Source organism: Centropristis striata, chromosome 8 (genome assembly GCF_030273125.1).
Source record: "Centropristis striata isolate RG_2023a ecotype Rhode Island chromosome 8, C.striata_1.0, whole genome shotgun sequence".
Taxonomy (NCBI): Eukaryota; Metazoa; Chordata; class Actinopteri; order Perciformes; family Serranidae; genus Centropristis; species Centropristis striata.
The window spans coordinates 13,093,679-13,120,375 of record NC_081524.1 but is presented as its reverse complement, the minus strand read 5'-3'; the positions used below and the strand labels follow the sequence as shown (position 1 = coordinate 13,120,375).

The following is a 26,697-nucleotide window of genomic DNA, read 5'->3' as shown; positions in this document are numbered from 1 at the left end:
GCTTGTAATTGGGATAAGGTAAACATACATTCAGTATTTTAACATAAAAGTGTTTGATTGTGAGGCATTAAAAGCCACAAAATGCAACGGGTCCATCAGACCCACAAACGCTGGCTGAGTAACAACAATATGAACATTACACAAGGGTTAAGTACACCACAAAAGTAATTCAACTGAAACTGAAGCTGTTCCTACTATTGGCCGCTGGGGGCGCTGTGGGCGCTGTGGGGCTGGCCATCACTAGTTCCTACTATTGGCCGCTGGGGGCGCTGTGGTGCTGCTGCGACACCAGCGGATCAGAACTCAACTGTCTGTGATGAGAACAGTCAAATCGTAATGGCGACTGCTGGGACAGCAGACTCGGGATCAACAGCCCCGACAGGTATCTGGTTGATAAATATTCCTCCTTTGTTGCCTCGAAATGAACATATAAACAGAACTGTGTAACGTTTTGTAGCGACGGTAACGGTTCGACTCGGAGACTGTGGCTTTCTCACGTCCCGGTTAGCCAGCTAGCTAGTTAGCATCGAGGCTCTGAACCTAACAAATGAACCAAGCAATGGCTAGCTTGTTTAGCTGCCTTGTTGATAACCCTTAGTTATTGCTAACCACACGAGGCTTTAGTTGCTAGTGTTAATGTGGAATTATTTATTGGAATGAGTAACATGTAAAGAAATAATTCCCAGGGCCACGCTGGCTTAAGTGGTGTGTTTTGTTATCAAGCCGGTAATTTGGTTACCGTTATATGCTAATGAGTCAGATGGAGGCAGAAGGGTGAATATGAGGTTTAATAAACATCGGTTTAGTCAATGTATGGGACGCGTTGAGTGGTTGCTGTTTCAAATGGGTCTGTCCATCTACGGGAAACTACCCTGTTATCCCCCTGCCCTCCTCGCCTGTTACACCCCTCCTTTTCCTCTGTCTGTGCAGATTTGTGGTAAAGCTAGCAAGCAAATCCATTTTCCATTTCGTCACCCTGTTAAAATAATCGCCTAACTTTTTCAAGTTTTGCAGGAAACATAAAAAACTTGACCAAAAGTGTAACATATGACATTTATTGATCATTTCACTCAAAAAGGATGGCTATTGGCATAGTATTAACACTGTGTGTAAATTATGTAACTTAGGCAATTTTTTGAACATGCCTTTGTGACATAAGCAATATATTGTAACACTTTATTTTGAAGGTGTCTACATAAGAGTCACACAAGCCTGTCAGAAACATGACATGACAAGTATCATGAGCATTAATGTTACTTCAAAGTGTCATTAATGTTCATGACACATCCCATGTCACGTTTATGACACGCTCATGTCACTCTTATGTAGAGACCTTCTAAATAAAGTGTTACCATATCTTGCTTAAGTCACAAAGGCATGTTCAAAAAATTGCCTAAGACACATTTTATTTTGACTTAGGCATGATAAATCCGCTTAAGTCACACACTTGACATGGGCCATTATCTGAAAGGGGTAAAATCACATGATCTGATCAACTGAGGATGTAGGTGATTTTACCAAAGGTGGCCGGCATCATGAAGAGATGATTTAGGCAAAAAAAACAATTTTGATAAAAAATGACTTAGGCGATTATTTTAACAGTGTGACGATTTGGTACATAAAACACCAACCTAGCGCTAAAGCTACACAGTTGGGGTGGTGTATCGTCAAAACAAATATAAGACTTATTGATTTCCTACACTCTTCTCACCAGTGTCACAGATTTTTCATACTTGTCTAGTTAATGAAGAAAGAAAATTCATTCTGTTCTCCCTGTTTAGCTGATGAAAGATTTGTCAAGGATCTCTAATTTCAGATCTATGTATGATGAATCGCTCATGAACTGGCCTTTCTCAGCTTTCAGTGCCCACACAGATACAGATGGGTGGTGGGCAGTTCAAGTGCTCTCAGAGGTGCCCTGTTTTCCAGACAGGACAGGACAGATGATGGGGATGCTGCATCTCGCTAATCCATTTAGTTGTGTGTCACTTATTAGCTTCCCTGTGTAGAGAGGAGTTGCTCTTCCTGTGGTAACCACCCAGTCTGAATCAGTGAATAAAAATAGTGGCTTCAAAAGCACTCTTGTTGCTCCCAAATGGCTGAGAGCCTGAGAGTGTACGAATACAAGATCCAGCATTCTGTCAAATACACACAGACACACACACACACACACACACACACACTCACACACACTCACAGACACTTGAGTGACAGTAACATAATGTTGTATCCACTGTACTAGCCCTCATTGGCCTTGTTTCCACATCAGGGCAATAACCAGTATATTTATGGAGTCTTCATAGGCATAAAATTATGTTAGGAGAGTGTGCGTGTCCCATATTATTGCCTTGTGTTGGCTGCAGGCTACATGTGAGCAAGGCTGGCAGGGAGTTGTTTAGTACACAGAGAGGAACAGATGGTTTGCCTATTGTCGTAAGGCCTGTTGCTGACCAGCTAAAGTCATTCTTAAGTAATTGGGTTGAGTTGGTAATTCCAACCATGAATCTGTTGCACAGTGTGTTATTGTCATATACTGTATATATCTACTTCTACATTGACTCTTAAAGAAAAATTGCATTGTGATGATATTAGGACTGCAGTTGATCATAATGTCATTGTCGATTCATCAGCAAATTTGTTTCCTTAATTAATGAATACAATTTTTCTTCTTTAAGATAGAAGAACATATTAATATTTACTTTTATTTTTTTAATGAAAATGAGAATATAATGGAAAAAATATATAATTCCCTCCAATATTGTGAAACATATTGCAACATCAGTATCAGTCCAAATAATCACAGTTGGATATTATTTCCAGATTGCACAGCCCTACTGCACAGTGTGTGTCATGTAGTTCTACATGGACCGTGGAGGAAAATTGCAATGTGACTGTGGTTGAAAATTATTCTCATTATCGATTAATCTTTTAATTATTTTCTTGATTAATCAATGAGCTGTTTTGTCCCAGCCATTATAATTTCCAGAGCCCAAGGTATCATTTTTTTAAACTAACCATCAGTCCAAAACCACAAATATCAATTCAGACATTTTTTTGAAAACATTCTTGGGGGGAAAACAAATGTTTTGCCTATTACTACAATAGTTGCTCATTATTTTTATTTGAATTGATTAATCATTTTATCTCTACATGAAACACATTCTCTCGTACCAGTATACACTCAGTAAACATGTGTTCAGTGTTCATTTACTAGGTTAAGCCGTTTAGTCTGACAGTGTCCTGCTCCACAGATATTAGGACTCAGTTCTGGAGGAGAGCATTTCAGCGAGGTACTCGCATGAGTGTGTGCGTGAGTGTTTCTGTGTGCCGGAGCAGAAACTGCATGAGTAGTGATTATATACTGTGTGCTGTTTTACATAATGAGGGAATGTGGGCAGACTGATGCTCATTGTTTCCCAGAGGATTGCCGTGTGTCCCTGTTAACTGAGAAGAGATGCATGGCATTCAGTGAGACTGCCTCATTATTAACACTCCCACCTTTCTTGGCTTAAAGTGTCCACTTACTCTGCATCTTCCGGATTTAATCTGCTGTGTGAAGATGAATTTTCACACACAGTGTTGCTACTACAGGTGTATAATCTTTCCAACATCTTTTTGTATAAATTGACCCGTGGCACTGCAGCATTGGAGTACATGTTGCCATTGGTTACAGGCTAGAGGTGCTTGCAGAGTGGGCGAGATAGTAGGTTTAAACAGCAAGTTTATGTAAGGGCATAGGAAATCATGCTGAGTATTTATTTTATTTCAACTGTGTGCCTTTCTTACAAAACTACTGTGTGCTGTGTTCTTATCATGCTTGCACAAGACGATAGACCCATGTGGCTGGGTCATTTATTACATTTCACTTCTTATCTGTGGTTATCAAGCCAGTACATTTGCATTCATAACATTTACCTCAACTACAAGATGCTACTCCTATCCTGATCAGTTGAGTTTTCTGACTGCCTTAATATTACAAAAAGAAACAGATTGGAGATTTTAAAATGTATGGATGCAAAGTTACTGTGAGACAAAAAGTAGGCTGTTACAAAAAGAAGAAATGGTAGTATTTTCAGCGGAGGTTGGGACTGTAGACACACATCTTGAGGGAGCAGATGAATCTGGAGCAGCCAACTCAGGGGAGAAGTAGTTCCAGTTCATGTAGAGCTGTTGTATCGAGGGCAGCACTTAGTTACTGTGGCCACATTTGGGTCTAGGCTTGTCATTGGCCTCCTAGTCTTCAGCCAGCACTGGAAATAGCTCTACTAATTAACCAGCAAAGATATCTTAAACAGTCATTAATAAATTCTTCCTTATTAAAAGCTGCCAACTCAAAGTCTTTTAAAATGATTTCAAGCCTCAGATTTAGACTGACTGCTTCGGTTGATATTTACATTGCTTCCCTTAAGTTGTGTCTGAACAAGAAAGCCAGAAAACGGCCTACCCCATGTTTCTCAAGAGTCACTGTCTTTCTCAAATTGTAATTCCCAATTTTTGTTTGTCTTTAGGGACCAGTGGCATCCGAAAAATGGCCCCTTCAGAGGTAAGGATTTTAGTCGTTGTCTTGTTAAATTGACAAAATATATCCGTATAATGTCGAGTCCGAGGTAGGGTAAATTTGAATAGTCAAACCTGAGGAGAGAAGAGGAACATATTTGACTAGTTTAATTATCAACATCAGCTTGCGAGATAAGATATTATCCTGTTTGTTACATGTGATAACAAGTAGAAAAATATAATAAGTAAGTATAACAAAAAATATCAGAATATTTCTTGTAGGGATGGTGAATTTGGTTAAAAAACTGACAAAAGACATAGAGTTCATAAACCCGTGTAAATGTATTTGGTACTTATTCTAGTAAACATAAAGGTATCAGAGATAAAGCCAGACCAAGAGGTTTTGCTCGATGATGTTTAGTGTTCATACAGCTAGCTCTTTGTCTTGTGTGTTCACAAGCACCAACGCACTCAGCACACCGTATTTAATGGTTTCTCTTTCTCTTCTCCCTCAGATGCCTGGCTCTTCAGGCACAACTCAGAGTATGAAGAAGACCATCGGACACCGGGGGGTTGAGACCACCACAGGAGAGACCACCTATAAAAAGGTTAGAACAGGGTGGGGGGCAGTAAAACCAGTGGGGTTTTTGGACACCCACAACTCTGACCAGCAGAAGTGAAAAGATGTCTGGAGTTTATATGCTAAAGTTAGTTTGGGAATTCCTCTCTGTAGACATCACAAGAATAATGAGTAAAACAGCAGAAGTCACAGGCGTAAAATATTGTTTGTTCTTTGATATCTTTTTTCCTCTCTGACCCCTCTAGACCACATCATCTGCCCTAAAAGGTGCCATCCAGTTGGGGATTACTCACACAGTTGGCAGCTTAAGCCAAAAGGCAGAGAGGGATGTTCTCATGCAGGACTTTGTGGTGGTCGAAAGCATCTTCTTCCCCAGGTTGATAACAGAGCTTTAGTCGAATAAACTAAAATGAATGTGAAGTGAATTTTGTGTTTTTTGATTGTATGCAGTGTAACGGTCATTGACCCTCTCATGTGTTTTTCAGTGAAGGCAGTAACCTGACCCCTGCTCACCACTACAGTGACTTTCGCTTTAAGACCTACGCTCCTATTGCCTTTCGTTACTTCAGAGAACTCTTTGGTATTCGGCCAGATGACTACCTGGTCAGTACTAACACCACACACACACACACACACACTGCCATGTTTACAGAAACTTCTCTCGTAATGGCTTTAGTAACTGCTCCTGTCTTTCTTTTGGAGTATGAAAAGTGAAAATTGTAAGTTTTCGAGCTGGTATTTTTGATGGAAGAGGCATGAAGGGTTTTCTTTTTTACTATAACAGCTTTTTGCAAGACAGCTTTTTGTTTTACCATGTAGTTGTGGTTTTCATCTGGAATAATTTGTGTCTGGTTTGCAAGTGCCTCAGCACTTTGGAAGATTTAAGGCTTTTCTTCGCCAACACTTGACCACAAATAGTTGACACTGTGGTCATGGCTCCCTGCCCTCACAGGTCTGAGTGAAGCCTTAATCCAAATACTTTCATCAAATTTCCTCTCGATCTGCTTTCGCTGCTGCTGTTTTTCAGTTTCAGCACTTTTGAATTTCACACTCACTGACTATGTTTAAATGCACACTAATATTCCACATATTATTCCGAATATGACAATATTTTGGATGTGGTGCATAAACGGCATATTCCATTTCGATATTCCAAATAAAGCCTTTTTTTTCTTAATAGCTTATTCCAGTGAAAGCATACAGGATATGTTGATATTATTTGGATTTTAGGAGCATCGACTGGTTACTAATGCAGACTTCTATTCCTTTTAAAGTATTCTCTGTGTAATGAGCCACTGATTGAGCTGTCTAACCCCGGAGCCAGCGGATCCCTCTTCTATGTCTCCAGCGATGACGAGTTCATCATAAAGACTGTTCAACACAAAGAAGCAGAGTTTCTCCAGAAACTCCTGCCTGGATACTTCATGGTGAGCCTGACGAGTGAATATAGCAGAAAGTGGGAGCGTGTTCAATATGAGTGATTTATTATTTTTGCAGTGACTATAATTATCACAAGAGTAGGAGGCTTAAATGAGTGAGTGTTCTAATAATTTCTTTCTAATTTAAGTCATATATCTGTATCCAATATTCCTTTTGCCTTCCAGAACATAAACCAAAACAAGCGCACCCTCCTACCCAAGTTCTACGGGCTGTATTGTGTTCAGGCAGGAGGCAAGAATATCCGTATTGTAGTAATGAACAATCTTCTGCCTCGGATCATCCCCATGCACCTCAAATATGACCTCAAAGGCTCCACCTATAAGAGACGAGCTTCCCCTAAGGAAAGAGAAAAGGCGGTTCCCACTCACAAAGACCTGGACTTCATCCAGGACTTGCCCGACGGGCTGCTGCTGGAAGCGGACAACTACAATGCCCTGTGCAAGACTATACAGAGGGACTGCTTGGTGAGTCAGAGAGACGCTTGTTTTTTTTATTGACTTGATTCATTTTTATTCAAGCCTCTCAGCCAACATGGGACTTACAGGACACATTTGCAGGCATTGTTGCAATATGCAAAAGCATATTGAAATTCCTCAACAAGCCTAAATTATACACGAGCAGAATATATTATCATTGTGCTCTCACATAAAAGATACTGTATTTCCTGCGAAATAGATGCATTAAATCTATCTTTCTGAGCATCTATGTTGTCATTATCAATAATAATTTTATGAATCTGATCTTTTTTTGTCAGCATAAAGGATTGAACTAATGCTAGAAGGTATTTATTTGTTATTTTGGCCAGTGACATAGTGCCAAGACATGTAATAACAAACCCATACATGTCTAAATTATTCTGCAGACAGCTTGACAGATGAAGCAGCAGGTGTAAAAAGCTTCTTGGAAACTTTGCTGTTTTTCACAGAGATGTCTTTAATTTTCAATTTCTCTTGAGGCGATTAGTCAGCGTTGTTAGACAGTGTTGTTTGTCACTTAGTGTTGAGCTCCAACCACTGCTGGCATCGCCAACAGTCTAGTGTTGCAGAAATGACTCAAGCTTGCATGACACTGCAAACTAATACTTTGTTTACTTTGAGGGATGATATCTTTTCAAGTGATGGAAGAGACTGGCTGCATTCATCATCATCACACAGGATGTTATGTCTTTTTATAATGTTGGTTTATACGACCTTGGAAAATCAAACAGCTTGCATAACTGAGGCTGCACATCATTTGTTCATCAAATTATCTCTTTCCATTAAAGGCTAATCTTCCTTTGCTGTTGCTTTGTGGTCACTGTTACTTTGCTTCTCCACAGCCCACTTAAATTTACACTACATCGGTTTAAATCGACTGGCCACCACTCATTTATTATCTTCTCTCAAATACCATTACCACTCTGTGTTGATTTATTTTCATTGTGCGTCTACCAGCTAACTGCTGCTGTCTGATTTGCTGATAGTGCCTGTATGTATCTTAACCTTATTTTGCTGTTTAAGTAACATTTTTGTCATCCGAATTATCAAAATATGTATTTGAATATCATTATTTGAATCCACTCTGGCATTAGCTTCTAAAATTGTACTTTTTCACCACCGTCACCACCATCGAGCAAAATAACAAATAATATCAATGTTGTTGTGAGTATGGTACTGTCTGTGAAACTGTGTTATTGATGCTAATTCCAACCTATTTACTGTGTTTCTTTTTTTCATGCAGCTCTTGCAGAGTTTCAAGATCATGGATTACAGTCTGTTGATGGGCATCCACAACATGGACCAGGCCAGCCGCGAGCGGGAGCGCAGCGGGGGCAACTCGGGTGACAGCGGGGGGTCAGAGGGAGCAGTGACCCCAGATCAGCGCCGACCACAGGCTCAGAAAAGTCTCTACTGTACCGCCATGGAGTCCATCCAGGGGGAGGCTAGAGGGAAGGGAGCTTTGGATTCAGAAGACCAGTGAGTCTTGATGCTTCGCTGACCACAAGCAAAGCTGAATATGAACTTGTATGTGTTTGTCGTGTGATCTGTGACTGTGACATGACAATTCTCAAGACATGACAATCTGTTGTTGCTTCCCTGGCCTTGTCCTTCCAGCATGGGCGGTATTCCATCTCGTAATACTAAAGGAGAGAGGCTGCTGATCTACATCGGCATCATTGACATTCTCCAGTCCTACAGGTTGGTTCAGAGCAGCGACCTCCTCCTCTTATCAACATTCATTCTCAATTTGTAGGCAAGCTTCCCACCTAATTACCATTTTATATATTTTTCAATGAATAATTTTATTATGTCTTATTATTTAGGTTTATTAAGAAGTTAGAACACTCCTGGAAGGCCTTGGTCCATGATGGGGTAAGAGCCCTCACACTAATTATTCATTCGTATCATGAAAGACGCTCACTCACTTAAGGACAAAACCACAATTTACAGCATAAAATCAATTGACGAATAAAAATAATGGCAGATTAATCAATAGTTGTGAATTCCTTTCTAACTGTTGACAAACAAAAAGTAGTAGTAACTGCTGTTTGTATGACAGTTTAACCTATATATAACCTCTAATCTAATGACTCCGTTTCTGTTTTACTATTTCAGGACACAGTTTCAGTTCACAGACCCGGCTTCTATGCAGATCGTTTCCAGCAATTCATGTGCAACACAGTGTTCAAGAAAATTCCACGTAAGTATGTACACTACCGGTCAAAAGTTTTAGAACACACCAACTTTTCCAGAATTTAATTGAAAATGATGCAGTTTAATGTCTCAGTGTACTCTGAAATTAATGCACATTTGCAACATTTAAAATTCTTTATTGAGCATGATAGTGTTTTGAAAGTAAAAAAAAGATTCAAAATCACATTTTATGTTGGACTAAAGGACTAAAAAAAGACACAAAATAACCAAAAAAAGACACAAAATGACTTTCAAAGACATGAAAAGAATTCAAAAATGGACAAAATAGCCCAAGACTCCATAGAGTTAAGTTGTTAATCCACTTCTTGTTCCCTGAAAAAGGCCTACTTGTATAATTCTGAAATGTACATTATTTTTCAGTTTTGGTTAAGCTTACCTTTTTTTATTTACCTCTGGCAGTTCACCACTTACCTTTGTACCCTTTCCTGTTTACCTGTTCATTTGACTTGAACTGCTTGAATTTCAAGAAAAAACTGGAAAAATCGGGGTGTTCTAAAACTTTTGACCAGTAGTGAACATGTGTATTTTGAAATGTACTGAAGTTAAAAGTCTGCTGCACTGACAGTATAAAAATCCCAGGGGTAGATCATACTGATCATTGCCGCTTTAATGTCTTTCATCTTCTCCAGTAAAACCATCACCGTCTAAGAAGAGTCGTGGTGGAGGTCAGGGTGGTCTGCGGAGGGCCCCGACCCTGGGAGCTCCAACCCCGCTCTCCCATGCAACATCAGGCGTTGATTCCCGACTTGTCTACCACAGCCACTTTAAAAGCACAGATTCAGAGGCAGACAGTGGTAAGAACATAGATGCTACATGCAAAGTAATAATGTAGTCACTTTTGTCTGATTGGAGATACTGGTGTTGAAATTTGGTTTCTTATTGATACTTTGTTTTCAGGTGTGCAATTAGGTAGACCAGATCTTGTTCCGAGGACCCCTCCCCTTGGAGAAAACCCTGCTGACTATGAGGCCAACCTGTCCACCTCATCACTAGGAAGCACAGGAGTTGCCTCCACCTCTCCTCCCCTACGGTAAAGCAGCACCACGATAAAATGTGTTAACTTTTATTCTGCCACCTCACTTTCACGCTGTTAATTTTCCTGTTACAGCCATTGGCATCAATAAGACAGCGTAGAGTTCAACTGGTACAAAATTTTACTCCATCGTCGAGCACCGTGAAACTTAAACGCATAACAAAATATCAATATTTGCACATATTAAAAGTTCACACATTTTACTTCATTAGATAGTTTGTTTTCTTTAAAACCCACACTCTACCCACAGTCAACCATAAAACTCCAATATCACACATAATATATTAAAGCAAACAAATATATAACAATGTATGAATATAACATAACATATGAAACCAAACAAAACACATGCCACTATTGTTTCCATGCCACATACCTCACTTCGCCTACCAAGGCTGCAAACTTTCCTCCAAATGAATGGCAACAGATACACCAACTCTCTGCTCTACCTGACCTGCTCTTTGTGTGGCAGCCAAGGTAAAAGTGGTAATCACAGGTGTGTGGCAAATAACCCTACTTATCCACACTCCAGGGTATGTGGTGAAACCAAGAAAATGAATAAAACATAACCCAAAGAAAGAGACCAAAAAACAACAACCCTGGAACATGAATGTTGCATAAACAACCAGCTCAGTTGGTCACTAACATTTCCTTTCACTGATTTTTCTCAATAGGTCTGTCGGGGTGGAAGTGCACAAATCGGCAAACACAGACTTTGACCATCACAGGTATGTACATAAAATTACAGCCTTATCTAGGGATGGGATTTAATTGATACCAATGCCATAATGGAGTCTGCTTATTTGTCCGATTCTTTATAATTTTCCTTATTGATTCCTGGTCACTTTTCTGTGTGGAAAAAAAAACAGCACTGTTAATAAAATGAAGCACAGTTCATTCCTCTTCACCATGACTCCTTCTCGTTAAAACTTTCAAGCAGCATAGATGCATGAATCACTGTTTTGCGATGCACAAGTGTCACAAAAATTTTTGATTGAAGGAATTGACAACAAGCTCTCAATTCTCATCTGGAGCATCATCAGATCAGACATTAAAATAGATAGCACTTTGATAGTATTTTTTTATTGTTGGTGTTAGTCGTTATGTATTCATTGCCTTTCTCTGTTCCAGTTTGGAGGCAGAAGGGGCTCTAGATAATTCAGGCAACCTGTCTGGAAACGAAGATGTAGTTTCACTCTCAGACATCATCCCTGAGACCAACATCTGCTTTGTAAGTATAATAGATGAAATCTTACATTTGTAAATGAAGATTGTTTATCATTTTGTTGTTGAAGCAGCCAATATTGGCTTTGCATTTCTTGTATTGACATTCGTTTCATCTTCACAGTAAAAACCAGACATCTGAAGACGAGGCGTTGCTGGAAGATGTGCAGTGGCTGACGTAACAATAAAGAGAGTGACAGTCACCCATCCACCACGGAACCTCCGTTGCACTTCTGTTGTTTTCTCACCTGTACATTACAAACAGGGATCGCTGGATGAAGCAGCGAGGTGCAGTGGAACTTGTGACAATGTAGAAAGCAGTGGTGAGAAAATCAACAGGAAGACGGCCTGCGGTAGGCTTTAGCTTTCTCAGCAGTCGACATCACAAAGCCCGACTGTCTTTGATAAACATTGGAAAAAAGGCTCATGACCCTCAATTGGCAGCTCTTAAGTAGCTCTGACAGCATTACATTAATTAAAAAGGATTGTCCTTAACATTTACAACGTAAAAAGATGCTTCAATGACATGATAAACAAAATAATTAGTTGTATATTGTTAAAAAGTCCATGACCGAGTCACCAGCGGATGGTGAAGACAGTCAAATTATCCATGAAGAGTCAGTCATTGTGTCCACTCATCGCAGCATGAAGCGATTGTGAGATCAGCATTTCAACAGGAACACACACACACACACACACACACACACACACACACTTAAGAGCACATGAAAGGCATGGTCTGCATATGTAGGAGTGAATATTTGCCTCTGTGTTCATGCGGAAGTCTAAGTGCGTTCACATTTCCGTGATTCACACTCCCGTTACCGCACATCCATTTCCCTCTCGTCACTCCTCAGGAGCAGGGGCACTCTGAGCGGTTCTGTTCAAATCAACACTTGCTGCTGTTTTCTCTGCAATCACGTATGCATTTCTTTTTACTGATTGTGGATGTACACTATTTGTTTGAAATTTAGATTTTGAAACAGCGGAGGGATGGCTTGAACCAGAACCTCTCCGGTCATTTCGTTTCACGTTTTGTTCTAAGTTATTCTGCTGGAAGCCACGGCAGTGCTGCAAAGGTCCGACTAGATCTTGCCACTGCTGAATGTACATTACAATGTTTTTCTTATATAGAATGTGTCTTATTAACATGGCAGACCACATTTGTACAACCCTGCAAATCTCCCCCTCTGACGTGACCATATGTGCTCTAAATGAATACAGAGAGAAGAGCCGTGGACAGCACTGCTGGCTAGTAGATGCTGTTAACCCATTGAAGCCTGGAAAGCGGATACGTCGTTTTGTAGTATTTGTATAAGCTCTCAAATACTTTTTGAATTTCATTTCTATCTGCTACAGAGGCTGAACAATCTATTATTTAGCAGAAGCGTTGACACTTCTGTTGAATTTCCAGAAAAACTTTAGGGGCTGATTTTAAAATCGCCCAGAGGTTTTACAGGAAGTTTTAGGCGTCAATGGGTTAAATGAAGTTATGGTATTAAGCTAGTAGAATAGTAATAATTTCCAGCTACTGTCAGTCGTCAGTCGTGTCTGTGCCTTTACATGTCTTTCCCCTACATAACGTGATGTATAACTGACATTTTTACAGGTGAGTGTTGTAGTCACACAGAGAGAACTTGCCTTATCACTACAGCTGAAGTCATTAAACTGCCATTTGTATGTCTGGACCAACAATCAGGGCTTTTCGGATTTTAATGCAAACACTATAATCCCTTCTGGTTATGTCGAGTTCTCTGTCGCAGCGGCTCGGTTAATCCCTCTAACTCTCCCGACATCAGACAGTAAGGATGTCTCTCTTGTTCATTTCTGCTGGTTACAGAAATGACCCTTGCCCCACATCCACTCTTGGACCAATGTTGTTAACCATGTGTATGACTAATATTTGTATTTTTTTTGTATGTAGTCTTACTCGGCTTTTACGCAGCTGTTCATAAAAACAATATGCCTTGTTTTCATAAAATATTTTGTTGTTGTTTAGGGCGCTAAACAAGCCGCCGAGGTGGCGGATGGAGAGCTTTTAACCCCCATGAGATTTGTGATACAGAAATTTGAATCACTACCAAGTGACTGTAGCAACACTCAAGATCGTAGACATCATCTCATTTAATCAGGAAATACTATTTATGTTTTGTAGGCACATTTGGTCTATACAGCAGAGAGGGAGATGGGGAAATGTGAGTTATGTGAATACAGAAGGAAGGAAAACAATTCATGTTCATAAATGCACAGTTAAGGATTTAGGACTGAGTCTTTTGTAGCCAGTCGCGGCACCAAAGAAAGGAGTGGGGAGTTCCTGCGATTATTCAGGATCCAGTTAAATGAAATCAGACACTCCTCCATACCTGCATGGACTGATATGTTGTACATGGTAATAACACTGGGTTGACCGGTGTTTTAAAGATCTGTTATTAAACTGGATGTTTGTTTGTTTTTTTGCTAAATAATGTCATGTCTGATAAGCTGTATGACATAAATGTACTTTTTATCAGAGAATCGGTTTACTTTATAGTCTGAGACATTTCAAGATTTAACTCCACATTCCTGTGAAATTTCAAGTCAAATTTACTACAATTGTGGTAGCTCTTAGAACCCATTATTTACCACCTTTGTGTAGCTGGGATGATGTACTAGAAAAATGATTTTTTTCTGATATTATGCTGAAATGTAAAATATCGATTATTTCAAACAGTTTAAAGTTTTATTTAGTTGGTTGAGTCAAACAGCCACCAAAGAAAACACTCCAAGAAATTATTTCTCATCAGAAAAATCCAGATTATATTTTGTGACACCTGGATTTTTGATGTTTTATGTTGTACCTTTTTTTTGTAAATGGGTGGTACTGTGTAATTGCTGGATGCAGACCAGTTCTGTTGCAGTTATGTACTACACCCTGGCACAAGAGAAACATCATCACACGGTGCTTAAAGGTGGTGCAGTCAGTGTAGACACTACAGTTTATTTGTTAAAGTAATGCAATATGAACCACAATCTGCCACCTTTCAGCTCGAAAAAGTATATTTATTGATATGATTGATTGCTGCAGGCTGAAATGACAAAAGTTGTATTCTGTACCTTTTTAGATGATTGTACGTATACTGTATACTGACAGAAGGATGTCTGAAACTTTATAGCGTGTATTGCCTATAAAGGGGGACTATTTGACAATTTCACTTTTTATATTTCATGTTTGGATTGTGATATGATGGATATATTCGCTCCATGATTGTGGGTTGTTAATCTCCCATGCTTTTCTACATGAATGTTTCACACGGCTCACGAGCCAACGTTGCTGGTTGTCCTTAAATGCTTCACTTACTATATTTTTACTGTGTATAAAATGTGTATATGTACATAGGAGTCACGGAAATGCCTTTTCATGCAATATGTGCTGCCTGTCCCTCCTGCCATGTTTCTGTTATGTGGTGGTGATGTTTTCATGTCTGATTTTAAAGGATTAAACATATTTTCTAAATTTGGTTTTGGTCTCTTTATTCATCCATAGATTGTATAAACGAAGTGGACCTAGCCACCATGACATCACCTATTGCTTTCTGGACTACCATTTGAAAACCTTGCCAGCTAATGCCAAAAAAAGGCTAATATCTAAAATGTTCATTCAAAATTAACAACCGATGACTAAATGCTGAACAAAACATTTTTGGGTGACCAATGTTTTTTCATAGACTTCTATTCAATCAGACTTTTTTTTTGCAATCAGTGGAGTCGCCCCCCCCTGCTGGCCATCAGAGAGAATGCAGGTTTATGGCACTTCTGCAGTTGATATAAAGCAGCCTACCTCTCTTAGTGTTTGTGAATAATTGTGTATGTTGTTTTATATTTATTTTTTAAAAGAAGGACAACCATCTTGCAAATGTAGGAAAAGATTTTATTCGTAGAGAACGTAACGGTTGTTTGACTCATGATTTAGTTGCAGTTTTACACAGAATTACATAACTTCTGTCTCCTCATCCACCACAACCTGTCCAGTGATTTCAAAGTCCAAGGCTCTCCAGTTGAACACATTGCCTGGAGTGAAGTGCTTGTCCTCCATATAACGTTTGATCTGAGAGGCGGGGATGACACTGTCCCACATGTGGACTTTAGTAATCATACCAAGGAAAGATTGATTTGCATCAAAACCCCCGCCATAGCTGTCCTGCTCCTGGCCCAGGATGGTGATGGGTGCTCCAGTTATGGCCCCAGTTTGGATGAATCTCCTGATGGTCGGCTTACCGTCCAACCACAGCTGAGCTATCCCTTTGTCGGAGCTCCAAGTGGCACACATAGCGTGCCAGGTGTTTGGAACGAATGACAATGACAGAAATTCAGCAAATGGATCCCGAGCATGTATCCTTAAGACATCTCCTGAATTGGTCTTAAAGATTACAAATTCATTGTTGTGAGTGGGAGTAGACAATGAGAAGAGTGCGTAGTTCCTGGTGAGATCTGTTTGAAACCTGAACAGATGTACCAGCCATGAGAAACAGTTCATCAAACTTACCATGATTAAAGAAGATTTCTGATTACACCACCAGTTACCTGAGACAGACGGTCACAGCGTTGAATTCAGTTTTAGATGTCAGGAGTTTCACGTGATCTTTGGTGCTCTCCTTGGGGAAGACAAACACTTTGCCTGTCAGATCTGCACAGGAAGAAAATCACATCAGCTAAGTCTTTCTGAGGATGAAAACAATCAAGAATACTGACTACATTAACTTAAATGTTCTGTGAGGTTGACGTACCTTGGGGTTCTGCATTACATGTTGCAAACACAACCATCAAAAGCAAGAGTTTCTCCATCTGAGATATCAAAGAGTCAATATTTTAGTGTAAATGGGTCAGTTGTTGGTCATACAGGCACTTTAACTCAATCAAGTCTCCATTCATCACCATTTGGCAGGTTCTCTTTTTTACAATGGGAAATAAATTTAGTCAGATTTTTATCAACCAATGAGTCATTGTCATTCATTGACTTGGTTGTATGTATTATCAGATACAAATAGCTAATGTCCCAGCTTGAAAATGAATTTGTAAAATTATTAGATTTAAGATATACAGAGTGTCCTTTACCTTGTAGTCAGCCTCTTGTCCTGGACGTCTCACTTTCTGAATGTCTGACCAGCTTTTATTTGTGCGACAGGTTGAATGATCTGCTTTCATCATATAGGACTGTGGACTATTTCTCAACTGGAGGATAAACAACGAGGAGTCCTGCTTTGGCCCTGAGGGAGCAGGTTGTATAGGCTATCCTCATGTGACATTTGAATGATTCATTTTTTGCCATAAGAAGGAAGGTATTTTTTGCATTCTCAAGGCACCTATTGCACTCATGTACACACATATGCTTACACTGTGTAGACATATACAAGTCTATTGTGTGTTTGTTTGTATCTTAATTATTAGGTGGTGCATCTTTAGAATTATTCAATTATTCCAAATTAATAAACATACACCATCTTTGTTTTCATCATTATGTACGCACAGATCAAAAAACTGCCCTTTATAAGGTTTGACCCTGGCCTTGTGAGAGTCTGTAGAGAGTCAGTATATCTGACATAAACGTATTGTTTATCAGATATTTACTGTACAAGCTATAACGCAAATGTGCTGTGAGGTTGACATACCTTGGGGTTCTGCATAACACGTCACCATCAAAAGCAAGAGTTTCTCCATCCATCAAAGAGTCGATATTTTAGTGTAAATGGGTCAGTTGTTGGTTATACAAGCATTTTAACTCAATCAAGTCTCCATTTATCACCATTTGGCAGGTTCTCTTTTTACAATGGGACATACATGTAGTCGTTATTGAGTGCGCTTTAAAGAGCACACTATATACTATTCACAGGGCTTCATCCTATTTATTCTTCCGTTTCCGAGTTTTGGTCGCACATTCACTAAAAAGGCATCTGAGCAGTGGCAGACTCAGACTGTTTTAAGGGCAGGGCCGAAAAAAATAAAAAAAATTAAAAAGGGCACATTTTGCACAATATGGGGTCCCACCAGTGCGCAAAAAGCTATGATGCATCATGTATGATGAAACAGTCCTCATACTTGATTACGATTAGCATTAAGTTAAAGGAGATCTAAATCAAAGTAATTATTGATATGGTACTGACAATTAAAACCATTGAACCAAACCATCTAGGGGGATCCGAGGGCATGCCCCCCCCCCCCCCCCCCAGATCATTATTTTTCCCATAACAGCCAAAATGCCTCTCACACATTCTGATGCCACTATTCCATCATATACATATACACATCATAACACACTTTGCTCTAATTTTGAAAGCTTCATGTGTTTAGCGACAGGAAGCAATAGTAGCTTTTTGTGATTAAAACAACTTTAATTGTTAGCTAATGTTAGCTCGCGGCTACCAAGTATATATACAACAGTGTGTTTGGATCACCTCTGACCGGCCCGAACAGGTTACTAGTTTTTAGTTCACTCCATGTAGCTGTTCGTCATGGCGACGCCACATGAAAGGTCGGCTACCAAAGAGAGGAACGTCTGCACCTCATTACCTAACCACAATATGTTTTTTTCGGTCACTCAATATTTTTTTACATGTGTAAAGGGCAGCCAATAAGGCACTTTTTCTCGTTTTCACCACTCTAGAGGGCACTTTAGCAACACTTTTTCAACCATGGAGGCACCAGAAGGGCACTAGAAGGGGACTCATTAAGGCCTGTTATCAAAATTTCTTGCTCTAGATGCACATCATCATAATTTATTGTATAAAGGGGCACCCTAGAGGCCACTCAATCACTTTTTGCACGTGTGAAGGGCAGCCAAAAAGTCACTTCCTCACATTTTCACCACTCTTGAGAACACGCTTTTTCAACCATTGAGGCATGAGGCATATATATATATATATATATATATATATATATATATATATATTTGAGAATGGATTCAACTGAATTAATAGCCCGCCCCGAACAATTTATCATGACATTGTATGAACGTTTTGTTGTAAAAAACACCATTACCCATAAACCCTCACGATGACGTAGTAAACCCCGGACGCCAAGATGGTGCTTGAAAGTACTATGGTCTGGTAAGGAATGACAAATATGTTTAAAGCTAAAAAGTGTGATGCTTATATTATTTAAAATAAGCCATCATCTGATAAACGTACAGTTTTAACGTTGTTTACCTCAAACAGTTATATAGTTGTGTTTGTTTTGTTTGGGATTGAATATGCTCAAGCTATTCCCTGAGTCACTCCATAACCGAGCTAACGTTAGCCAGCAGCAGCTTCCAGCACAAAGCTCACAAACGGCGTTTTAGTCAAATTAAATTTACTATCTTACGTTTATGTAACTCAGCTGTTCGCGTCTCAAGTTGAATTAAAATGGCTTTCTTTGACGCGTTAGCAATAGCAAGCTAACAAAAATAAAATCTACTGTCATTGTCAAAACCATAGACTGTAACGTTATATACAGTCTATGGTCCACAAATAAAACTGAATGGGCTCCATTGTTGTCCTTATTTCACCAGCCAAGCCAAATTATTATTCAATTATCCCAATTTTGGATGCATTCAGAGAGGGTAAACAACATGAAAAACCTTCTGTTTTGTTATTTAGTTTCTCATATTTTTTCCCCATTACATTGTATGACTTCAGGTTATTGTGTTCACTGGAGCTACAACAATCTTTTTGCAAAATAGTGAGGTTTTTTTCATTAATCATTTTCTTAATCTACTTTAAGCGTTTTTAATGTATTTATTGTCTTGATGTCAGAAAATAGTGATAAATGTTTATCACATTTCCCAGCAACTTGTTCATAATGCTAATTTTTGACACACTGAAACCAGTGAATAATTGGCATCTCTGCTTGATAAATTGCTAAAGTGATTAATCATTTATAATAGCAGTTGTCAATCAACAAATTTATTAATTTTTGGTTGTTTTATTGTTTATGTACTTTTAATATGTGTTATTTCTTATGTTATAGTTGTTTATGTTTTTTAATTTGGTGCACTGCAAACAATAATGTGTTAAATTAATTTTATTTCAGCATTTGATCACTTCTTATTTGTTTTGTTTTATACGATGCAATCAAACAAAATTACATGACATCCAGATAATATAACAGCCATCGGCCAACCTGCTCTCAAAATCCCAGTCATCGGAAAACCAGTCGACACTTCCTCTTTGCATATTATACTGTGTTCTTATTTGAGATGCACATATTTATAGTCTACTATTAATATTGGCCTATACCAATATTTGTCCAGTTGGTCTAATTTACATTTTTAACACTGCTGTTCAATTTTTTTTAGTGTGGACAACAGTGAGTATATGCGCAATGGAGACTTTTTGCCCACCAGACTGCAGGCTCAGCAGGACGCAGTTAACATTGTTTGTCACTCCAAGACCCGCACCAACCCTGAAAACAACGTGGGCCTCATCACCATGGCAAAGTAAGAGTTTTTGAATAAGTGTTGTTACATTTAAAACATGGTAATATAATAATTAACACAAGTGGTATGTCCCTGTGCAGTAACTGTGAGGTGCTGACCACACTGACTCCAGACACGGGCAGAATACTGTCCAAGCTGCATGCTGTGCAGCCTCGCGGAAACATCAGCTTCTGCACTGGCATCAGGGTGGCACATGTGAGTCTGAGACTTTCATTACAGTTAGTCTTCTCCTGCTCCTCGTGCAGAAAACGAATACAGGAGCTGGACAAGATGTGTGAAGTTTAGGAACATAGAGACATATATGGAGAAGCCAGTTATAGAGCTGGCTCACCTAAATGTAATGATCATTAATGTTATTAATTACACCTTAGCTTTTTTTTTGCTATACATGCCAGAATGTTATCCATTTTCTACATATACAGTACAGGCCAAAAGTTTGGACACACCTTCTCATTCAATGCGTTTCCTTTATTTTCATGACTATTTACATTATAGATTCATCAAAACTATTAATGAACACATGTGGAATTATGTACTTAACAAAAAAGTGTGAAATAACTGAAAACATGTCTTATATTCTAGTAAGCAAAGGGTGGTTACTCAACTCAACTCAACTTTATTTGTAAAGCACTTTAAAACAACCACAGCCGCAACAAAGTGCTGTACATAAACAAACAGAACAAGAGACGATAAAATAAATAAAACAGAAATAAACACTAAAATACATAGATTCATTGCTTTTTAAAACAATATAAAAAACAATAAATAAAAGCAGACCATAAAAACACTAAAACAAGAGCAGAGTCTCATGCGTGGTTAAAAGCCAAGGAATAAAAATAGGTTTTAAGATGAGTTTTAAAAATGGACAGTGAGGAGGCTTGAGGTTACTTTGAGGAATCTAAAATACAAGACATGTTTTCAGTTAGTTCACACAAGTACATAATTCCATATGTGTTCATTCATAGTTTTGATGCCTTCAGTGATAATCTACAATGTAAATAATCATGAAAATAAAGAAAAACGCATTGAATGAGAAGGTGTGTCCAATCTTTTGGCCTGTACTGTATGCATTTTGTCAAGTTATAATGTTTCTTTTGTCATTTGATATATATATATTTGTTTTAACCTCTGTAGTTGGCGCTGAAGCACAGACAGGGCAAAAACCACAAGATGCGCATTATTGCATTTGTTGGCAGCCCAGTGGAAGACAACGAGAAAGAAGTGAGCTAAATTCTAACATTCATCAATGTGTTTTGCATGTTTTAAGAGTTGATGTAATATTCAGCAAATACTAGATTTGTGATTTTGATATTGATAACCAGGACGGAGACTTTCAGCATCATGAGACTTTTCAAGTTCTTTATTTATCATGCACGACAATGACGAGGAGCAGTAGTTGGTTTCCAGTTCCCTCCACAGCGGTCATAAATATTTATATATTTATATATTTATATTATATTTAAGTAAAAACGAAATGAGAATGTAAACATAGAATAGTGCAAGTTAAAACAAAGTAATGTGAATTAAACAGAAATTGCAATGGATAAACTAAACATAAATGTAACATGTATATGCATAATGATAAGAATAATATATTGATATATTAATATCTTTGGCTGTGATGGTAGCGCTGGGCGATATATCGTTATATGAGATATATAGATATGTTTTTAAATGTGATATGGAATTAGACCATATCGCATATATCGATGTAGTTCAATTTTTTTTCTTTCTTTAAATATAAATGCTGCCCTTACTAGGGTTTGTCATATTTAGTTATTTTGTAATGTTCTCTATTCTTTCCTCATATAATATATTTATTTCGGAAAAAGATTGGCCTATTTTATTTCATAGGCTATTTTTTTATTCATTCAAGATATTTTTTTTATTTAAATGTGCACTTTATTGCGCTTTGATTTGAAAAAAAAGGTACTCCTGTTTTTATGCAGTATTTAGGTTCACTTAAAAAGTTTCAATAAAACTACTTGTGACATGTCATATTTGGCTTTGACTTTGGCTGAACATTTGCTCTCACTTTGTGATAAAAATATCGGGATATACACTACTGGTCAAAAGTTTTAGAACACACCAACTTTTCCAGAATTTAATTGAAAATTATGCAGTTTAATGTCTCAGTGTACTCTGAAATGAATGCACATTTGCAACATTTAAAATTCTTTATTGATCATGATAGTGTTTTGAAAGTATAAAAAAGATTCAAAATCACATTTTATGTTGGACTAAAGGACTAAAAAAAGACACAAAATGACAAAAAAAAGACACAAAATGACTTACAAAGACATGAAAAGGATTCAAAAATGGACAAAATATCCCAAGACTCCATAGAGTTAAGTTGTTAACCCATTTCTTGTTCCCTGAAAAAGGCCTACTTGTATAATTCTGAAATGTACATTATCTTTCAGTTTTGGTTAAGCTTACCTTTTTTTATTTACCTCTGGCAGTTCACAACTTACCTTTGTACCCTTTCAAGCTGTTCATTTGACTTGAACTGCTTGAACTTCAATAAAAAACTGGAAAAATTGGGGTGTTCTAAAACTTTTGACCGGTAGTGTATATCGTATATCGATATTTAGCCTCAATATATCGGATATGACTTTTGGTCCATATTGCCCAGCCGTATGTGATGGTAGACATCTTGGACGAATGAACTTTGAACACTGCTACCTGTGTACGCCAAAGTGATATTAAGACATAATTATATTTTGTTTAATTTAAAGAGCCATGGATGTTAACTAACACAATTCTCAACTCAACATGAAGTTAAACTCAACTTACTACTAGTTTTGTTATTTCCTGTAAAAACTTTGCTGAGTAAAGCACAGAAAAGTCTGGAACATGGAACGATGTCAAAATCCAGCTTACTAAGCAATTCACATTGATGTCACTGAAGTATATTTTATTGTCCTGCAGCTGGTCAAAATGGCAAAGCGTCTAAAGAAGGAGAAGGTCAATGTGGATGTCATTAACTTTGGAGAAGAGGTATTTTTCCATCATCCTTCACACAAATTCATCATTATGAATATCTAATGTGCTATCATCTGTATGTTTGCTCTCTTTAAGCTGTTGTCAGGTCCACATGGTAAATGGTAAATGGACCTGCACTTATATAGTGCTTTTCTAGTCACTTTGCGACCACTCAAAGCTCTTTACACTACAGACACTACAGCGCTCATTCACCCTTTCACACACACATTCATACTGGTGGCAGAGGCTGCCCTAAACGGTCCCACCTGCCACCATTGGGAATTCATTCACACACCGATGAACACAGCACATCGGGAGCAATTTGGGGTTCAGTATCTTGCTCAAGGATACTTCGACATGCTTACCCTTGTTCTTTCTCTCCCCTGCAGGAGATGAACACAGAGAAGCTGACGGCCTTTATCAACACACTGAATGGCAAAGAGGGAGCCGGCTCCCATCTGGTCACAGTTCCTCCAGGCCCAAGTCTGGCTGATGCCCTGATGTCCTCTCCCATCCTGGCTGGAGAGGGAGGTGCAGTGTTGGGCCTGGGTGCAAGTGACTTTGAGTTTGGAGTGGATCCTAGCGCAGACCCAGAGCTAGCCTTGGTAAGAAAGCGGGGAAAGATAATAATAATACATTTTATTTGTAAAGCACTTTTCATACAGAAATCTCAAAGTGCTACAGAAACCAGAAACAAGAAAGAGAAAAACTCATTAAAATCAGCAGTAGATAAAGAAGACAAGGGTAATAAAGTACGTTATGCAGAGACAAAAAAAAAAACATCTAGGCACAACCTAAAAATGCCTCCCTGAACAAAAAAGTTTTAAGCCCTTTTTTAAAGATGCTACATTGTAGTGTGTATAGGGCTGGGCGATATGGCCCTAAAAGAATATCACGATATTTTAGGATATTTTAGCGATAACGATATTCTTGACGATATTAGGAAATACTTTAAAAGATATAGAAAACATAATTTTCTTTTTAGTCTGTATAAATAATTTAAAATCTAAAATGTAGTTTGAAGTGGAAATCTCAACAGTTGCCAAATACAAAAAATTTTACTCTTGACTCTTGAGTATGAGCAAATAATAAAAATTAACCATTTAGGGGTTCCGGGGGCATATTTTAATGACATTTTGTAAAGGAGAATAAAGGTTCTTGTATGTTTTATTTAAGGCATCTTATTTTGACAGTCTTCTTGTATATTCTGTGGTGGATCAAAACACACTGTGCTCTTATTTTGAAAGCTGCATGTGTTAAGCGAGAGGGAGTAAGTAGGTTTTTGTGATTAAAATAACTGTAATCAAGAAGTAGGAACGTTGCCAATATCATGATATGCATTTTTTTTAACCATAAAAAAAATATACCGATATCGTGAACGATACGATGTGGCACACCGCTAAGTGTGTATATAACTTTTCTCGTCTTTTGCTCCTAATATCCCCTGGATTATTGATCGATATTACTGTTTATTTCACAACTACCACATATGCCACCTTTTTATTCTGTCTTTGTTGTATATTTGTGTGGCATCATGCTACTTTTTGTATATCAGATTGTTTTCTTAGATTAGATTAGATTTTTATTTGTCATTGCACAGAAATACAACGAAATTCAATGCACTCAGGTACTGGACTCATAAAAAAAGCATAATAAATAGTAAATCATCTCATCTCAATAAATAGTAAATAGAAAAGATACATTCTCATTCTCTCAGCACTTAGTATATTCATGTCATTCATTCACTGTACCATCAACTTAGTGCCATTGTATGCATTAAAACAATACTGTAATTATATAAATATATAAAGTGCAGAGCATTCCTCTCTTGTCTCCTGTCTAGGCTCTGAGGGTGTCTATGGAGGAGCAGAGACAACGACAGGAGGATGAAGCTCGCAGAGCCGCTGTGGCATCAGCTGCTGAAGCTGGCATTTCCTCTCCTGCTGCAGATGGTGAGAAAAATGTTCAACAACTTGATTCTCTGCCCATCTTCCTTGCGTGCCAGTGTCCATAGCTCCCAACGAGAGTGTGTTCACACGTTGTGGTGTTCTCTGTTTTTGTTGCAGAGTCTGAGGATGCCCTGTTGAAGATGTCTGTTCCCCACACAGACTCTTCCCCACCTGCTCTACCAGACTTCAGCCGCATGACAGAGGATGAACAGATCGCCTACGCGCTGCAGATGTCTATGCAGGGAGAAGGAGCAGGTGAAACATGGATTTTTTGATTTTTCTGAATTTCCCTGGCCATGAGAATATACCTTCTAATATGGGCATTCAGTATGTATCAAATCAACAATATAAAACCACGTTCAAGGCCCGTTAGAGGAAGCAGATGGACCAGTTTTTTTGGTCGGTGGGTGAACTAAATGTGTTCTAGTTGCACAACTTGTATCCTTGAATCTTAAATAAACTCCAGATTACAGAGTGGATCTCACTGCCAATTTGGATAATGATTACCTGGAGATGCTGACAGTACGGCTATTGGTTTGTTTGAATTGGCACTACAGTTTCTTATGTAAGGTGGAGCCTCATGGGAGAACATGTGCACTACAAAACTAATAGATAAAATTTGACTAACAATATAATACAGGGGTGTCAAACTCAAATACACAATGGGCCAAAATTTAAAACTTGAATAAAATCGCGGGCCAACATTGAACAAATAAACCTTTTAATATATACCAAACATGTTTTGCTTTAACATTAAATATGGAACCAGCAGCGCTTATAAACATACAATATATAACTAAATAGTGCAGACATGCAAAATCAAATTTCAAATAAAAAACACATCAATGTCATTAATTTACAATAATAATATAATAATTTGGTATTGCCTCGCGGGCCAAATAAAATTACACTGCGGGCCAAAAAATGGTTTTACACCCCTGATATAATACAACAAGTTGAGGAGGATTTGACTGTTTTTCATATGAGAAAAAAAAGATGCAATAATACCTTTTTAAAAACAGCGTCTTATTCAAATGTGTTTGGTATGCATGTTTCTGCGCTAATTATATCTAATTCAATGCAGTTCAAGGACTCCAGATGTGTTTTTTGCACTGCAGCACATCATATAGCCCAGGTTAAAAGCATCACAATTGTCAGCCAACCTAATTTTTCCTACTGAAACAGCGTTTCTGATATTTTTTTCTTGCAGAGTTTGGTGCTGAGGACATGGACACGGGAGCTGACGTGGACTCCAGTAAGGCTAAAGTAAGCACAAGCCTTTATTAGCTCTCATTTGTCTTTTTCATCAGATTAAAAGCTGTGTGGTAAAGATTATAAAATGTCATTCTCTCTGTCCAGGATGAGGAGGATTATGATGTTATGCAGGATCCAGAGTTCCTTCAGAGCGTCCTGGAAAACCTTCCTGGAGTCGACCCCAACAATGAGGCTATCCGTAACGCCATGGGCTCTCTGGCTTCCCAGACGGGCTCTAAACCTGAGACCAAGAAGGATGACGAGAAAAAGAAATGAACACCCAAAGAGAGGAACGTAATATATGTTAATACAAAAAAAAAAGACCTGAGAATTGCACCACATGAACCATTCACAGTAATGTTATTGGTATCTTCCATACAGGAACTAGTTTGCCCATCTTTTGTTTATGTAGCTGTGTAAACTGTAAAGAACTTTTTTCTTCTTTTTTTTTTCAACTTTAGTTTAGAGGACAATTCTGATTAATTTTTTTGTGTCAAGCGGATTTGTTTACTGTTGAATCTTTTGTAATATAACTACTCCGTTACATGGGAATATTTCAATAATAAATTTACAGAACACAAGGTGGTACTTCA

At 38.3% G+C, this 26,697-nt stretch overlaps 3 protein-coding genes across 3 annotated transcripts; 2 read left to right on the top strand and 1 right to left on the bottom strand.

Annotated features, from left to right (window-relative positions):
• The first annotated feature begins 291 nt into the window (after positions 1-291).
• LOC131976300 (phosphatidylinositol 4-phosphate 5-kinase type-1 alpha-like) lies at positions 292-14,960 on the top strand. Its single transcript, XM_059339262.1, has 16 exons — positions 292-382; positions 4,509-4,543; positions 5,013-5,105; positions 5,323-5,453; positions 5,563-5,680; positions 6,352-6,504; positions 6,682-6,981; positions 8,237-8,472; positions 8,611-8,694; positions 8,820-8,868; positions 9,112-9,196; positions 9,840-10,004; positions 10,108-10,240; positions 10,918-10,971; positions 11,375-11,474; positions 11,592-14,960. Exons 1-16 carry the CDS (start codon positions 337-339, stop codon positions 11,592-11,594), a joined length of 1,785 nt encoding a protein of 594 aa, XP_059195245.1. The 5' UTR covers positions 292-336; the 3' UTR covers positions 11,595-14,960.
• A 393-nt stretch (positions 14,961-15,353) lies between these two features.
• On the bottom strand, positions 15,354-16,666 carry LOC131976301 (serum amyloid P-component-like). Its single transcript, XM_059339263.1, has 4 exons — positions 16,559-16,666; positions 16,231-16,288; positions 16,028-16,130; positions 15,354-15,945 (listed from the first exon to the last, which is right to left on the bottom strand). The coding sequence occupies exons 1-4, from the start codon at positions 16,649-16,651 to the stop codon at positions 15,435-15,437; spliced, it is 765 nt and encodes a 254-aa protein (XP_059195246.1). The 5' UTR covers positions 16,652-16,666; the 3' UTR covers positions 15,354-15,434.
• A 1,794-nt stretch (positions 16,667-18,460) lies between these two features.
• On the top strand, positions 18,461-26,697 carry LOC131976921 (26S proteasome non-ATPase regulatory subunit 4-like). Its single transcript, XM_059340140.1, has 10 exons — positions 18,461-18,546; positions 19,776-19,916; positions 19,997-20,111; positions 21,051-21,137; positions 22,848-22,916; positions 23,291-23,506; positions 24,745-24,853; positions 24,968-25,105; positions 26,061-26,116; positions 26,210-26,697. The coding sequence occupies exons 1-10, from the start codon at positions 18,521-18,523 to the stop codon at positions 26,378-26,380; spliced, it is 1,128 nt and encodes a 375-aa protein (XP_059196123.1). The 5' UTR covers positions 18,461-18,520; the 3' UTR covers positions 26,381-26,697.

Bases quoted from the DNA above. Each gene is read 5' to 3' on its own strand.
- LOC131976300 (XM_059339262.1), top strand. From the start codon at position 337: ATGGCGACTGCTGGGACAGCAGACTCGGGATCAACAGCCCCGACAG. The intron at 4,544-5,012 runs GTAAGGATTTTA...CTTCTCCCTCAG, and splicing joins GAAAAATGGCCCCTTCAGAG to ATGCCTGGCTCTTCAGGCAC. The intron at 10,972-11,374 runs GTATGTACATAA...TCTCTGTTCCAG, and splicing joins ACAGACTTTGACCATCACAG to TTTGGAGGCAGAAGGGGCTC.
- LOC131976301 (XM_059339263.1), bottom strand. From the start codon at position 16,651: ATGATGAAAGCAGATCATTCAACCTGTCGCACAAATAAAAGCTGGTCA. The intron at 16,289-16,558 runs GTAAAGGACACT...TTGATATCTCAG, and splicing joins GACAAGAGGCTGACTACAAG to ATGGAGAAACTCTTGCTTTT. The intron at 16,131-16,230 runs GTACGTCAACCT...CTTCCTGTGCAG, and splicing joins ATGTAATGCAGAACCCCAAG to ATCTGACAGGCAAAGTGTTT.
- LOC131976921 (XM_059340140.1), top strand. From the start codon at position 18,521: ATGGTGCTTGAAAGTACTATGGTCTG. The intron at 21,138-22,847 runs GTGAGCTAAATT...ATTGTCCTGCAG, and splicing joins TGGAAGACAACGAGAAAGAA to CTGGTCAAAATGGCAAAGCG. The intron at 26,117-26,209 runs GTAAGCACAAGC...CTCTCTGTCCAG, and splicing joins TGGACTCCAGTAAGGCTAAA to GATGAGGAGGATTATGATGT.